The following is a 17,785-nucleotide window of genomic DNA, read 5'->3' on the forward strand; positions in this document are numbered from 1 at the left end:
TGAGCTGTATTTATTCCCCTATACCAAGAAATGTGTTTTGCATGCGCACGTATAAAATTTGTGGTCTTTATTAATCGCAATCATAAGTTTGAACTTTGTTTTCTATTTAGACTTGTTAATATATATATAGCTATGCATCAGTTTACAAACTCTCACAGTGTACATTTGAAGGTAAAAATCAAACGAAGATTGTTGAGAAGACAAATACTTGTTTTAGATACTCCTTATTCAAAGGAAGTCTGATATTAATCTGTTTTTTTTCACTGTATTGTTGCGACATACATACAACCAATAAAACACACATGAACACATATCACCTGAATAGGAGGTTTCTGTGTGATATGTGATACGAGAAAATTCATTGCAATATCTTCGCAGTTTAAATTTTCATCCACAAATTCACGAATAGCTGATTGCATCACATAACTGTATACGTAGGCATAATACTGAAATAAATAACAAATAACAGTTATATCTTTAGAAATCAGAAATATTGTGTTCCGACGAAAAGATGCGTGTTAACAGCAACAACCAAATTCGTGAAAGGATGAAGAGTGCATACAAAACTTAATGTGTCATTTAGAAATGTTTACCTATTGGTTTACTGTGATTACATATATAAAACAGAACGATATTTATATACCTTCATTTTCATGTGCTTATGTTTTTTTCATTTTTTTTTTCGTTAGTCAAAGATATTTCGGACAGACACAGATCGGAATTAGTAATGACGTAGACAGTAATTGATTTAATCATAATCATGTATATTAGCCATAACAAATATATAAGGACGTTTTGACATTTAAAAAAAAGGCAGTCAACCGAGACACATCCTATATGTATAAATGATTACAAAACAAGACAATATTATTCATATTAATCTAAATTGGGTCCAGAATATTTATTTCTAAAATCTGCCAGACCCCAACTCAGAATCAAATAACTATTACATATCATACTGAGTTTTTTTAAAGTATATAATAAACAAATTAATACATACATAAATTAGTAACATTTATAATATTATTTCATACGATACTAATGAAGTCATAACATCAATGTATAGACATTTACCATAAAACAATAACACAATGACCGGATGTATAAGTACAGAGCCACGTCACATGCAAGAAAGAAACATAAAACGGCACACAGACAAGGCACATTACCAAAACCGAAAGACAATAATACAGGAATTATCATAGAGCAATAACACAATGACGGGATTTATAAGTACAGCGGTATGTCATATGTTACCAAGAAACCCAAAATGTCATACAGAAAAGGCATATAGCAAAAATAAAAGACGAGAATACAGACATTATCATAGAATAATAACAAAATGACGGGATGCATAAGTACAGAACCACGTCATATGTAACCAAGAAAATAGACTCAACAGTTCTTTGACATACCCCTGTTTCATCAACTTTCTACGATCTGGTGACGTTTTACAAAGTCTGAGTGGATGTTATATGCTCCTGAATACCGAATAAGTTGGGAAATGTATATACCATATGCAAGTGAAGGTGGTATATTGCTATTAAGGTAGGTGAAATTGATGATTTAAAAATTAAAATCGTCTTGTTTTCATTAATACATTTTTTTTAAAGTTAGTAACATGAAAAGATATATTGAAAAATACCGGCTTCAAATCATATTAAAATCTTTAAATGGCAAATCTAAATCAACATGTAACAAAGAGATCCCGGAAATCTATTTGGAGCTATAACAGTGATTTCCACTCTGCGTCTAAGTATTGGTTGTAGTTAATAAATTTCATCTTTCTCATGTTTCTTAGACAAATTTACCCAAATCGTCCATTTGTCGTATGGTTTATTAAAATCTAGATTTTGCGAAAAATCAGATAAATGTCTTCATGGAATTTGTGAAGTACAGAAACTTAACTACTTAATAGGTCAATATTCATTTTCACTTTAGATATGATACTTGTAATTGGTATTGCAAATACGTACAAGCATTAATTCCTGAAAACTTGTTATTTATCTTTTTCAATCAATTAAATGTATAGTCAATTGAAGCCAAACATGAAATGTATTTAATATTTCTAAGAAATGAGGAACTATAAGTAAGTAAGTAAGTAAATTATTTATTATAGTGAAATGTATTTTTCACAAAATATTATATACTACAGTGAGGTATTAAACAATAATGAGAACACCCGTCACTTTTGGTCTATGAGTCAGTTTAAACATAAATGTCAATTGTACGACGAACAAAAATAAATAAATTTTATCGAAAATTTTCATATATAAAGTTTTTTCTCTTACTGAAGGCTTCCAATAGATATTTGGCAGTTTTTCTAGGATGTTGACATAATAAAATGTAAACTGTTCTTCATTTGATAGTATACATAAATTGAATTGCTAGAAGCAATTAACAAAGAAACTGAATATCGGTTTTAATGTCAAGAATAAATAAAACAACCTTTGTTTGCTTGCAGTCTATTATTCATGATTAGAATTTTTTTAAGATTAAAAGAATGGGATGATATTATGTATGGCCCTACAGAAGATCTAACCTACCTTGTGAAAAAATGCGGCTCCCGTTAGAACCATTGACACTTTCCACAGATCAGAATATTGCCAACTATAATTCCATTCATTCCTTACAGCATCCCATTTATGAACTCTACCTGGACATCCAACTATTCTTTCTCTCTCTATTTTCCAAACCCTATTGACGTTTCAAAATAAAAGAATTAATGATTTGCCAACAAAAATGATTCAAACAGCTTAAAGTTTGCATTGGTTGTTACTTGACGTCCACAAACGAATTATTTAGAACCTTAACATATGTACACAATTCCATGAAATATTTTGTTTTTTCTGGTTATTTAATTTCGTGGGTTTTCAAAATGTCTGTACATACTCCTTTAGAGGCCCCACAGTGATATTAGTTTTAACCAAAGGGAATTATCCTCTTGAAAATACTATCATTTATTCATTTAACTTTTTTAGAAAATTTGTAACTCACTTATGCCAATGAAACTATTGGAAATATGTATCCCACAAATAGTAATAAATCAAAGAACCAATTAATGTTAGAATATTTGTTGAGTTACGAAGAGGTTCAATGACAGCCTTTTAAAGGCTTCCAAAAAGTCTAATTTGAATTTCAGATCACAAATGTAAAGAATCATTGTCACGGATTCATATCGTAATCATGAATTGCTTATCTCGTTTTCGCAATTCATAATTCGTTACCACTGACGGAATTTTTCAAATTTGATCTTGACCTTTACTGAAGAGAATTTTATTGTTAAATACGGTGTAGTAAAATTAGTTCCGTGAATGTTATTAAATTAGGTCGATACCTCTTCCAGTGAACTGCTAGTCCCAAAGGGTATGACCTGCTCAGAAGCCAAGTACATGTACTGTCATTTTGATAAAAATTTGCTTTTATAAAATTTTGGAACCATCTACATTTAATGAACGTATTTCCATCGTGCAAAGCTATGACTCTGCATTGTTCGGATTTGGCTTTACTTTAGGGTATTTCGGTTTGATCAGGCCTTCAGCGTATTGATAGATTCATTTTTTTCTTCAAATATACTTTAGCGTCTACCCTCACATGAGAAGAAAATATTGTTGAAATATGCATATGGTTCAGTGAATGGGTAAAAGAAGAGGGACGAAAGATACCAAAGGGACAGTCAAACTCATAAATCTAAAACAAACTGACAAGTCCCTGGCTAAAAATGAAAAAAGACAAACAGAAAAACAATAGTACACATGACAAAACATAGAAAACTAAAGAATAAACAACACGAACCCCACCAAAAACTAGGGGTGATCTCAGGTGCTCCGGAAGGGTAAGCAGATCCTGCTCCACATGCGGCACCCGTCGTGTTTCTTATGTGATAACAAATCCGGTAAATAGTCTAATTCGGTAGGTCACAATCAGGAAAGGGAAGGGGATTGTAGTTACGACGTAAGGAACATATCCGATATCATTTGTGATACGGTTATTTCATAACGGTCAACCAACTCGTGATGGCGTCCGTAAAATTTACGAAGGGATTATTTCAACTTCACCATTTGGAACTCTTGGTTTAATAGCTTCCTTGTGAGCAACAACCCTCTATCAAGAAAATCATGATAGGAAATGCAAGCACGGGAATATCGTATCAATTGGGAGATATATACCCCGTATGCAGGTGCTGCTGGAATAAAGTAAAGTAAAGTGCATTTTATTATTTCTAGTGGTCGATATCTTCACAGTTGTACATTAAGTCTCCGATAGTATTACTATCAAGTAACCTTTTATTTTCTTCATCTTTATTTTTTAAAGAATTACAACAAATACAACACATGCATACAGTAATGTATGCAATACCACAAATTCCCATTTTTGAATTATCTTGAGTGCAAGAATTTCAGCGCATATGATGAAATCGGATCACCTTGACAGAAACCTGATCTATACATGTTAAAAGATTAAGAAAAATACCCCCTGTTTAACTGCAGACATTATAATATTATACAAGTCTTTTATTTAGTTAAAGCTATGTTGTGCCGAAAAAAGCAACACGACGGGTGAAATTTGTGTAGTAGAATTATCTATCCTTCCAGAGCACCTGAGATCACCCAAGTTTTTGATGTGGTTCGTATTGCATAGTCTTTGGTTTTCAATGTTGGGTCTTGTGTACTGTTGTTTGTCTTTATGACGTTTGATTATTCTAATTTCTACGGAAACTAGTAAGTTACAAAATTCAGAATAAAGAGGAAAGTTCTTGTTCATTTCAAATTACTCTAACCTAAACGCCAGCAAAATGTCATCATGTTTCATAATGCAATCATCGTCTAAACTGAGAATAGCATCTGTCTGTATAATATCATATGGCAAGAATCTATTGTTCAGACTGTTTCTAGATGGTCGAATTAACTGTTTAAAAAATAAACAAGCATGTGAAGTCAGAAAGTCCATAAGTTACATTTAAATTTATATAATGAATAACTATTTTAATTATTTTTACACAGAACAATTCCTCAATAAACGAAATTGTAACGCTGAACACAACAAAATATTAGATACATTTGTCATGAGATTCGCAATCAATTCCACTTTGTTGGCAGAAAAAAAAGTAATTCAAAAACAAAAACAAAAAAAAACTGCAAGGTATATCAAAACACGACAAGTTCATACAAAAAGACACAATCAAACGTTACACTTTTTTAAACTAACAGCACGAATGGAACATAACTGCACTATTCCTGACAAAACAGGCATATTCTGAATAAAATGTGGATTAAACATGGTTTTTATATAGATTAGACCGTTGGTATTTTTGTTGGCCCTTTATAGCTTGCTGTTCGGTAAGAGCCAAGGCTCCGTGTTGAAGGTCGTACCTTGACCTACAATGGTTTACTTTTATAAATTGTTACTTGGATGGAAAATTGTCTCATTGGCACTGATACCACATCTTCCTATATATATTGTATAGCTAGCTAAACCTTTCACTTGTATGACAAATGCGCACAGGTCTGTTAAGAAAAGAATTTAACAGTAACAGTTAAATCAATAAATGGATACTTATTTTACAACAAAATAACGCTGTTGTAAATCATGTTACTTGGTATCACTTTACGAGTGTGGCTTGCTGTTTAAATGAAAGCTTCTAAATCGAAGGTTTTTGTGAACAGTCAGTGTTACAAAGAAGAATTTAGTTTTATTTCACTGATTTACCTTCATTTTTTCAATTTTTCATTAAAAAAAATAAACCAGGTACTTTTATTACTGAAGTGAAGAACACGAATATTCTGTAAAAATCTATCCTTTGTTCAATTTAATTTAATTTCTTGTAAGACAATTTCATACCACGTACGTGAATCTGTACACCTATTTCTGGCCATGTTAGTGTAGACGAATAGATAGGGTTATTCCATATAATAATCACTTTACTCAAGAATTGGAGACCTTTTAAACTTGCAACATTTTCCAACATAGTATCTATTCTGTCATACACTAGAATCACAACTGAAATTAAATATAAATTCAAAGCTGTCATAACTTAATGAACAGAGAAAACATTGTGTTCTAAGGAAAACGGTACAATGGTATGCGAACATTAAGTTAATAGTTATCAAAGGTACCAGGCTTATAATTTTATACGCCAGACGAGCGTTTCGTTTACATAAGACTCATCAAGTATAAAGTTTTATAAAGGGCATTTTTTCGATTTATTTTTATCTCTTTCTGCTGCATTTGGTTTATTAGATTCAAATATGTACGAGCAACATAAAAAAAATATTATATTATGTTATTACTTAAGTGTTGTTGTCAATCTAGCGGTATTTTATGTTATTACTTGTAATTACTTTCAGTTGAAATATTTTGATCACAAAAAGGCAATCTAGCACGACTTGTTTGACGCGTCCAGTATTTACAAGAATTTACACACTTCCTACTTATACAATACAGTGTGATATTAAAATGCTCTTCGGCTTCATGCTTTATGTTGCTTAAACTTTTTAAAATTGACCGTCGTTGTAAGTTTTTTTAAGACAAAAGGCACATCTGACGTACATTCATTCTCCATGGTTTAAGTGAACATACCAGTATATCTTTCTATATATTAATGTTACACTATTATTCCAGGTTGGGGTGAAGATTGGCAATAGTTAAAATGTTAAACCCGCTGCATCATGTTACACTATTATTCCAGGTTGGGGTGAAGATTGGCAACAGTTAAAATGTTAAACCCGCTGCATCTGTTTGCACCTGTCCTAAGTTAGGAACATGTTTTTCAGTGTTTGTCGTTTGTTAATGTGGTCCATATGTGTTTCTCGTTTCCGGTTTTATATACAGATAAGAACATTGGTTTTCCTGTTTCAATGGTCTTACACTAGTCTTTTGGGGGTCTGTTATAGCTTGTTGTTCGTTGTGACCAAAGACTTCGTGTTGAAGGCCGTACTTTGGCCTATGATGGTTTACTTTTTACAAAATTGTAAATTGGATGCAGAGTTGTCTTATTGACACTTAAATCACATCATCTTATATTTATTTTCACACATGCCATAAAGTATTTGTATTTTCCCTATTCTAGAAAAAAATAAATAGTGTGAAAAATAAGTTTATTTCAAATTTGTGTCATATACCACTTTCAGTAATGGGAAAATCTTACTTGTAAACTGTTCATAAGATCGGTCTCTACTAGGATGTGTAACATTATTATATCCAGTTTCTTTGCCTGTAAAATATAATGATTTTCTTACTTATACAAATTATATTAGTTAGAAAATCATAGTCTAAATGGTTATTCTAACCTATTTGATATGTGATATAGTGTACCAAGAGTTTAAGGGCATACGATACAGTTACATTGGAGGTAATGACATTGCCAACTTAAAATGTTATTTTCGCGACATCAATCTGTGAAAAAAAAGATGCATTTTTCGACTTATTTTCATTATTCAAACGTATTTAACTTGAAAACGAGTTCATGGAACCCTCTTTTTTCAAAAACTACATTTGGTTTAAATACATATAAAGATTATTTGTACCAATTTTCCTGAAAAAGTCATAATTGCAGTTTTTTTTAATTTGATAAAAATATAGCAAAAATTATGTTTGTTTTTTTTTCGACATTCATGAACATTTGATAAATATGAGTTATTTGTAAAAAATAAAATGCATGAATTAATGGGACATTCATATAAAACAGAAATTACAAATACTTTTTACAAAAAAACAGCCTGTGTTTATCTTTTAAAACAAAAAAGTTATGTATTTCTGCTGAAAGGAAAAATACGTCCACAAATCCTAATTTTAGGCAAATATCTGAAATTTTTACCTCATTTTACTCAAAAAAGAAGCACGTAAAGGCATATTTTTTATATCATATTTGATTTAATCAGGTAAAAAATAGCCTGTATGGAAATTTTCATAAAAACTGTATCGTATGCCCTTAAAGTAACCCTGTACGACTATCATTTTTGGAAAAAAAAATAGAGTTCTAAAATCAACAAAGGTGAACATAAGGTCAATAACGTTATGAAAAGTCAAATCATACTGGTTTAAATTATTTAAACATGTTAAAAATATTTTGATTTTCACTTCAGAATTGTAGTTTTAAAGATTTTGTTTTAAATGTTTGACAAAGTTGTTCATTTGAAAGAATAAATACAGAAATATGTACATCAAGAAAAGATACATCAAGAATTCATAAATACAGAAAAGATACATCAAGAATTCATAAATACAGAAAAGATACATCAAGAATTCATACATTTTTTCGCTCCCTAAAGTCTTTACAATTTTTGACTTTCATAGATTAGTTCTTCTTGTACTGACTAAATTCGAATTCGGAATTGTAGGTTTTTGAAGAACGAATTTACAAATTAAATTAGTCATTAAAATAATTTTGTAAAATGCAAAATACACTTCCATGTTTTTGTACATAGATGATTCCAGTATGAGTACAACCCAAAAACTGTTTTAGCTTCCCGCATACAACTCGCATCTTTTCAAAATTACACCAGAGTTCATTATTTTGTATACTCTATTACTTTTTGGTGGAGTTCGTGTTGTTTATGCTTTAGTGTTCTATGTTGTGTCATGTGTACTATTGTTTGTCTGTTTGTCCTTTTCATTTTTAGCCATGGCGCTGTCAGTTTATTTTCGATTTATGAGTTTGACTGTCCCTCTGGTTTCTTTCGTCCCTCCTTTACAATATTCAACCTAGTTTCATTTCCAAAGACCAGTATATTCTGGTTCGTTCAGCTAGCTTGAAGGATGATTCCTTTTTTTAAAACTTTACCAGGGAGTTATTATATTACCTATTACTAAAGTACATGTCGTTTAGTCAAACGTAATAACACAAAGCCTACTGTTAAGGATTGTATCTCCCTCATTCAAAACTTTGAATCCGTGACCAGCTTTGGCTAAACTTTCTGTTTGTCATTTTGGTTTTTAGCTCTTCGTCTTTTTAATAAGCTTTTGATTTTCAAAATGGTTAGCCTCGAGCAGCACTGGAGAGATATTGATTGACAAAACATGCATCTGGTGCAGAAAAATTGGTTTCGTTTATTTTATTACTGAATAATACTGCTATTATTACTATGAGAGAGCGATTAGAAACTATTCGGACATGAGAAAGTAAAATCACAAAAATAATGAACTCCGAGGAAAATTTTAAACGCAAAACCCTAATCAAATGACAAACACATCAAGCGAATGGACAACAACTTTCAGAAACAACGGTCGAAAATCCTGAACACAAAAGCTTTGGAAATAATATTACAATTAATATATATTGCAAATTCCACTTACTAATCATATTCATGCACAAAAAACATGGAAAAGAAAAAAGAACAGTGCTCCCCTTTCTTTTCTCGTATTGTTTTCAATAAATTCATGAAATGATCAATTTTATTTAACTTTGATATATTTTCTTCCTTATCTAATCTTTCATGCTAATCTCAAAATTTACCTTTCTTTTTCGGATTGATGTTTTCCAATGGTGTATTCAAGTGGCTCATTAACGGGTTTCCAAATAAATTCATTTTCTGTTCGAGCAATTCAAAATTGTTAGTACTAAAAAGCCTCGAAATATTAATGTTTTTGCCTTGTTTCTTATCTATAACTACATTATTTGACTTCTCATCAACAATTAAAGGTGGAAAACCCAGTCTGTGTTTAAGAACTGTCAATATAAGACTTAAGGTATAAGTATAATCAGAAAATGCTTGATACAAAAGCTTTCCAGCGTGTTGCATTGACATTATTGTGTTAACTGTGTATTTCTTGAGTATAAGATTAATGTCCTGTATCAAAGACACTGGTATGATAATAGCAGCATTTCCCCAGTCAAATATCTCACTAAAAGGAAGTACTAAATCATCACCAAAAATAACTGGAATTGCGCCAAATTTTAATGCTTCGGTAATTCGAAATTGAATGATTTCTGTAGATTTATGGCTTATGTTAATAGATGGAAGAATGAGAGAAAACGTAGAACGTGTCATCACTTCCATTCTCTCACTCTCATTCATACAAAGGAGAAACTCATCATGAATGGTATCTGAATTGAAATATTTGCAAGAAGTTTTTATGTATATGCTATTTCCTAATTTTGATTGAATATTGTTGAAATATTTAACAACATCGTATACATTGAAACGGCCGTGGTTATGCCGTTTTCCAGAGAAAACTCCTAAAAACGAAAATAAAAAAATTCTTTCAATAGGCATGATCGGTTTCATTCTCTTCAACGTGTCTTCCGTTTTTGTTTTTGACATTTTTGGAATAACTATGTCATATCCTGGTCGAAATTTCGTTTTAACAAAGTTTGATTGTGCTATTATAGTTCGCTCAGTAGTCAACTGTAGAAACTTATCGACATTTTCGTCTTTAGATTCTGAATTAATCGATAAATAATTCGTGCCATCATTATATTTAGTAGACTGATTCAGTAGTTGTGCATTGATGTTTTTGTGGTTGTTAAAATCAACAAGTGTCGACGTATCCATGACAAATAAGCATGCCTCTGACGGATCAGATGTTAAATAGATATTTCTTATGTGAAATAGGTTCAAGGCAGAAAGTGAGCTGCTAAAAGCACTATCAAAGGGATAAAAATACACACGCAGTCCTTCTGTTACGGAACATTTGGTAAAATTAAAGCAACTTGTCATTGTACATTCAGTTGAATCACTACTAAAATCCAGGACTGCCATCTAAAAAAAAACATAAAACCTTAATAAATTAACATATACTACCGCTGTTCGAAATTCATAAATCGATTTATACAAAACACCACATCAAGTATAAGAGGAAAACAATAACCTCATTTTCTTCCATTAGAACAGAGAATAAAATTACAAAAAAAAATTCAGATCATTCCAATGAATCGTAAACAAAAACTCGTAAAGCGTATTAAAAAAAAACATATCAGAACTAACATAGTATGTTGACCTATTCGTGCTATTGTTGATAGTATCTACGTTAATAGATACATGGTGAATAGTTGTTTTATTTGCTATTATGTCAAAACTCTTTGTTTTATATAACGATGGATCTCCATATCAGGGATGATAATAAGGAATAGCCGCTTTCATTTTAAGATATGTATATTGTGATGGGGAAAAACACGTAACAAAAATATAATAATGCTTATTCAATTTTGACTATTTACAAGAAACACAAGCATTTCAAACCACATCAACAGATTTAGGAAACCAACAGTCAAAAAACAGGGAAAAACCAATAGACATCAAAGGCAAAACAGTCCGATTTTGTTTAAAATTAGGTTTGACGATAAGCAAGAGAAAGTGTATATCCAGTGTATATAAAAACTCTTAAAATATACTAGATTACTTTTGAACCCCAGACTGAAATGACTTCATAAAAAATCGTGATTACATTACACGATCAATGATTTGAATTTCCTGCAGATATTTTAATCATATTTTCTGGACAAGTTCAAATAAACAACGTATGAGATAAGCATGATTTGTGTATTTTGAACATTCGCACAGACTTCAGTATGGATACTTATTGCCATTTCCATTTGGTTTCTTTGTGAAGAGTTTCCTCATTGTCATTTTTTATATATATCGCTAGGAGATATTTTTGTTACGTTTCAAGTTAATTTACAATGAACAACAAATAGCATTTAACACTTTTCCAGCGGTCAGCTCAGGTAGTTTAGAATTGTTGTAATCAAAATGATCGTTTAAGTACTTACTGATGTTTCAAGTGATAGAAACTAGCATTTCACTATAAAGATGGTGTTAACTCGCTGAATAATTCAAGTTAATGTTCAGTGGAGAATATTTCTATCTCATTTAAAATTTATTAAAGATTTAAACCAGTACTGATTGGTTACTATTTACTGTGGATTTATTAGTATTCGTTGGATTCCAATTTTCAACGATTTTGTGGGTACAGGTGAATCACGAATTCAAATGTTCAACGAACAGCAAATGTTCCACAGAGTTGTATGCAAATTGTGGCAAAACAACGAAATCAATTATTAACGAAAATGCAGGTTTTTCTCATTCCGCGAAAATGTGTGCCCACGAAAATAAACGAATCCTCGGTACAATAATGTATATCTAGGTCCTGGTAGTTAGTAGCAGAGGTTCCCTTCGTCAATGTAGTAGAATTCATGGAGCACATGTATTTGGAATATATAACTATAAATTGATTTGATTATATACTGATTGCTTTCAATACCATGATATCAAAGTTAAGTTAATACGTCGGCATTTATATATAGATATATATTGATGCAATCATGAACATCTGACTTATTCCTTATTGCATGCATTTTGTTTATGAGTATATAACAAAAATATGATAGCTTCTGATTGCGTTGCCTACCAAGATAATGGTTAAATTGATGCAGTTGTATTGACGCCATCATAGTCATTTACGTATCACCTGTAGTTTGAGAGTTTAATTGCAAATTTGGATATTCTACTGATTGCTCAGCCTTCCAAAAAGTGTGTCAATACTTTTGCAGATGAATTACCGTCACAGTATTCATCTGACTTATTCCTTTTTGTTTACGTGGTTTTTTTTTAAACATAATAAATGATATTAAAACTTAAAATCATACATCCAAACCAAAAATGCATCTAAGGATACAACAGCATCAAGTGACCACGGATTAGTTTTAAAATTTTGAACAAATGTTGCTAGTATATTCTTATTGTAGACGAGACGCGCGTCTGATGTTCGAGCAATAAAAAGTTTTGATTTCTAAAGAACTGCTCCTTAAGAGTTGCTACAAAAGAGTTATTAAGAAGACCGAATGAATTCGATTCTACGTAATGTAATGGTCTCATCCACGAGTTGCTTGAACGATATGATGTGGTGGCTGTCTTTTAACACAAACGAAAAAGTTCCAACTATTTGGGGTTGTGTTTTGTGTTTTTTGTAGAATATGTATCTTGATGAAATATTGAGACTTCAACACCGTTAATATAAGCTAATGTAGCCTCTGAATTTATTATATTTTGTTTACTATAAGTTAAAAAAAACTTTTTTTTACCTTTTTCGTATTCGTCTCAAGCTTCCCTGGTTGCATGTTAATCAAAACTGTTCCATTATATGATATGAATAATAACATATCAAGAAGACATACAATAACAACTATTGTAATCCCTTTTCGAATAATGAATTTCAGAAAATCTAAGAAAGGTTTCTTCTGCCAAAAGTACCTTTTCTTAAGATAAAAATCACGCATTGTATTTATTTTCCGATGTCGAATTTTTGCCAATAATCATTAGATAATTTAACCGGACAAAAGCTTTCTGCTGAAACAGCTTTCTATTGAAACAGTATAGATATCGAATATTCATTAAGAACGTATAACTAACATCTAATATACGTCCTTGAATTAATGTGCAAATTGAGAATATCGTCTGCTTAACAAGACGTATTTTTATCGTAATTTTTTATGAAATAAGTGTCTTACTTCTACGAAAAAAAATCATAAGCGGTTTCCACACTTTAATTTAATAAAACATTAAACGCTTTTCGTGATTTGTCCATTGCGTTATTTGAACCGAGAAAACACACAAGGACAGGCTTATTCAGACATAAGATATAAACATAATTATGGTTTAATGTTTGATTAATATATTTATTGCAGTTGTATTTTCTGGACGATTTTAATTTTGTAATTTGTAAGAAGAAAAAAAATTATTTTGTTTGGAAGTCTTTAATTCTTGCAAATAGTTCGAATCTTTATTACAACAGATTAGGCTTACTTGTATATCATATCATATTGAACAGACTAGTATTTATTAAATTGTTCAGTTACATTTTGCACCAATACATTATTCAATATTGGCGTCACATATAGAAGACAGTATTGTTTAATAAACTGAATGTGACTTTTTTCCTTTGTAATACTGGTTATTTCAAGCATTTCTGTCAAGTTTTGTCATAATCAGTTCAATAATTTGAGAAAAATGTAGTATAATGAAAGACGACATCCTCAGCGATTCGAGCAAAATTTCTTCGACAAATCCAGACCAAGCCGCATCAAGATAGAATAGAGTGTGGACCAATATTTATCTTGTCTGCCTACAAACAGTTGAATATGATACTCAAGATGATTTTAGAAAGATAAATACCACTAATGGACTTCTTTGTCTTTTTCATAAGGTCTCTCTTGGTCAATTTATACCTCTAATTTATTTCCTCAAAAAAATTTTAGGCCAATAAGCAAAAATAATGGGGTAACTTTCACTCATTTATTATAAAAATGTTATCAGAAATGATTAATTGAAGTATTTTAGCAGACTGACCAATCCACATACAAGTTAACTGTCTCCAAGGAGGTTTCAATAAGTCCTTACGTCAAAATTAAATTTACGCCGCGTTCCAGACAGGGACATAAAAGGCTTCTCTTTTAGGGAATATTTGTCGTTACAGCATAAAAAATGATTTCATTAACTTATAGATATATATTTATTGAAGTATTTCCTAGGAAAATGTTCTATCATAGCAGAATATAAGAAAACAGGAGAAAAATCCCCCCCCCTTCCCCCCCCCCCCCCCCCCCCCCCCCTTCCCCAAGAAAAAACAACAAACTTAATATTCATGGAATAGTCCTATTTCAAGTAAAAAAATGCTCATAGAATGTGTTTTGGAGACTCAATCCACTCAGAAGATTTCCTCTTTTTTTTCACTTCAATAACAAGAAAATGAGTATACTCACAAGGGCAAAGGTGAATGTACAGCTTCCAATATTAGGTGTAATACCACCATTGATTTCCCCTCTTAGTCTTTGTAAAATTTGCACTTTTCAAAAAAAATGTGTAGAATTTATCTTTGTTTCAAATAAAGAAATACTTGGCATGAGTAAAGTTTTATCCTGCCCAGTACTATAGAAAAAAATTCACATAACATTTCATTGCATATAAGAAAATAACCATCACTGGAAGTTAACCAATCAAATTTTTCCCTTATTTTATCTGTGTACAAGGTTTAGTCACCATGTAACCTCAAGATTACAAAATATTCTTTAGAAATCCTAAATATAGAATAACGGTGCTTTGGAACTTAATTATAAATATATGTGTATGGTGTCTGCTAACGTTACTCTTGAGCATATCAATACTTTACGGACTTCGTTAACATGATGTGCTTCGTGAATCAAAACCACTTCAAAAGAGTTGCTACATAAGAGTTATCAAGAAGAATGAAAGTTTTATGGTCACCATCACGAATTAATTGAACGATGTGATATGTTTAGTGTCTTAAAACCACAAAAGACATTGTTTCTTGGAAAAATAAAGTGGTATATTTATAGATTATTACATGGCATTTTTCATATTGCCCTGGTATCAGCCCTAGACTCCCATATCAAGCCAGAGGGCTTTAGCCCGAGGGCTTGATATGGGTCGTGGGCTGATACCAGGGACCATATGAAAAATGACATGTAATAATCTATTTATCACATATTTTTAAGCAAGAGAAAACAAATAGCTAACACCAAATTCTGTTTGATATTTCATCAAAAATCAAAAAGATATTTAACGAAAATAAAATAAAAAATGTATCACTGTGAGTTTAAAAAAGTTCGTATCACAGTAGGTAAACAACGTTTTGTGAAAAGTTTCAGAAATAATTAACAATAAATATATTAATTCTAAGAATTGCAAGTATTAAACGACTTTAAGATGTTACAATACAAATGTTAAAAATGCTTAAGAAGAATCCTATATCGCTACTCATTCCAGTGTGGCGTCATATATTTTATAAATTCTTTATGACGTCAAAATTTTACGGGAACTTTTGTGATTTTCACTGTTGATTTCTACTTTTTTCTTCTACAGCAGATTCGTAACTTTCTAAATTTCTTTTCATTGTGTTCAACTTGTTTACAAATAGTCTTTGATTGACAGTTTACCGGAAGTTAAACTCGGGGGCTTGATATGGATTTCGAGGGCTGATATCGATATCGGCCCCGAGGGCTGATAACCAACCTTGACTTCCGGCTATTATTGGCCATGCAAAAACGTACATATCAGTACAAAATATGTGATAAGTATAGATTATAACATGCCTTTTTCCATATTGGCCCTGGTATCATCCCGAGACTCCCATATCGGCATCGAGGCTTTAGCCGAGGGCCGATATGGGTCGAGGGATGATACCCGGGCCAATATGGAAAAGACATGTTATAATCTTTTTATCACATATTTAAGTTCTGCAGAAAAGAGAAAAAAGTTCAATTATAACAATGTAATGATACATAAAAGGTAAAATCTTAAACAATTTATTAAAAACGTGTCGTTCAGGATGCAATGACGTCACGTCATTAGGTACAGGGCACAATATGGATATCTCTTTTTTGCCCCGGGCAATTTTGAGGTTATTGCATATGCAAAACCTAAGGTATTCATAACAAATATGTGATAAGATCCGTTAATTTTGTCGTTAGTCTCCTACATTTATCTCCGTTTGTGAAATTTAAAATGAATGTGGATTCCATTGGCGACTGATGCATGCATAGAAGAGGGCCATTCCAAAAATATTTTTTTTGGTTTTCTTTTTTTTTTTTGTATGATATTTATGTAGATGAATTGAAGAGAACACCGGTAAACTAGTGTACATGCAGCCTCGGAATTTAGTACCTTTAATTAAGTATAAGCTATAATACTTGTTTACCCTTTTTGGCTTATTCTCAATCTTTCCTGGTTATATTTTAGTCAAAACTGTTCCGTGATATAATATAACTAATAACGAATCCAGAAGACATACAACAATAACTATTTTAATCACATAAGCAACATGACGGGTGCCACATGTGGAGCAGGATCTGCTTACCCTTCCGGAGCACCTGAGATCACCCCTAGTTTTTGGTGGGGTTCGTGTTGTTTATTCTTTAGTTTTCTATGTTGTGTCATGTGTACTATTGTTTTTCTGTTTGTCTTTTTCATTTTTAGCCATGGCGTTGTCAGTTTGTTTTAGATTTATGAGTTTGACTGTCCCTTTGGTATCTTTTGTCCCTCTTTTTTTAATCAATTTTCGATATATATACTTTTCATAAAATCTTTTAAAAAAATACATTTTCTTTAAAACAAAATCTCACAATGTATTTATTCTCGCTGTAAAATTTATGACAACGTTAAGTCCCCAAACACTATGAAAGATTTAATGGCTATAATGTGGATTCATTTATTTCCATGGGTTCCCATTTTCGAGGATTAGGGAAAACCTACACTTTTCGTGGATAATTAATTTCGTGGTTTTGCTTATGTCTGCATACAAGTCAATGGAAAATTTGTAATTCGTTGAACATTTAATTTCGTGGTTCACCTGTACCCACGAAATCCACGAAAATTGTTATCCAACGAAAAATAGTGAATCCACAGTATCTATGTTGAACGTAACATTGTTTTCACATTTAATAAATCATACAGGAGTCAGAAAAACAGTTATTAATTGGCGCATAGTCTTCATTACCTTTTGATTACGTTAATGGTTGACAATAAAACATTATGAGACAGCTTTCTTTTACTGTAATTATGTATTACTGATTGATAAATTTTATTATAATCTTTATGGGCATACATTTTGATTTGAAATTGAACATTAATTTCTATAAGATATTGAAATAAAATTAATACCAAATTTCGAAGAAAATTCAAATCGGAAAGTAAAGCAAAGCAAATGGCAATATAAGTTATGGTAATTTTAAATATTTATTACATCGACAAACGACAACAACTGAATTGCTGGCTTCTAATTTTGGACAGACACATATATACAGAATGTGGCGGCGTTAGCATGATAGCAG

At 31.3% G+C, this 17,785-nt stretch overlaps 1 protein-coding gene across 1 annotated transcript; it reads right to left on the bottom strand.

Annotated features, from left to right (window-relative positions):
* Positions 1 to 260: 260 nt before the first annotated feature.
* Positions 261 to 9,998, bottom strand: LOC139492838 (exostosin-like 3). Its single transcript, XM_071280989.1, has 6 exons — positions 9,455 to 9,998; positions 7,148 to 7,213; positions 5,849 to 6,000; positions 4,781 to 4,908; positions 2,547 to 2,697; positions 261 to 446 (listed from the first exon to the last, which is right to left on the bottom strand). Exons 1-6 carry the CDS (start codon positions 9,996 to 9,998, stop codon positions 261 to 263), a joined length of 1,227 nt encoding a protein of 408 aa, XP_071137090.1.
* Positions 9,999 to 17,785: the final 7,787 nt, after the last annotated feature.

This window comes from Mytilus edulis, chromosome 10 (genome assembly GCF_963676685.1).
Source record: "Mytilus edulis chromosome 10, xbMytEdul2.2, whole genome shotgun sequence".
In the NCBI taxonomy this organism is placed as follows: domain Eukaryota; kingdom Metazoa; phylum Mollusca; class Bivalvia; order Mytilida; family Mytilidae; genus Mytilus; species Mytilus edulis.

Bases quoted from the DNA above. Each gene is read 5' to 3' on its own strand.
- LOC139492838 (XM_071280989.1), bottom strand. From the start codon at position 9,998: ATGGAAGTGATGACACGTTCTACGTTTTCTCTCATTCTTCCATCTATT. The intron at 6,001-7,147 runs GTAAGATTTTCC...ATTTAATTTCAG, and splicing joins ATCTTATGAACAGTTTACAA to TTGTGATTCTAGTGTATGAC. The intron at 447-2,546 runs GTAGGTTAGATC...TATTTATTTCAG, and splicing joins GAGCCGCATTTTTTCACAAG to TATTATGCCTACGTATACAG.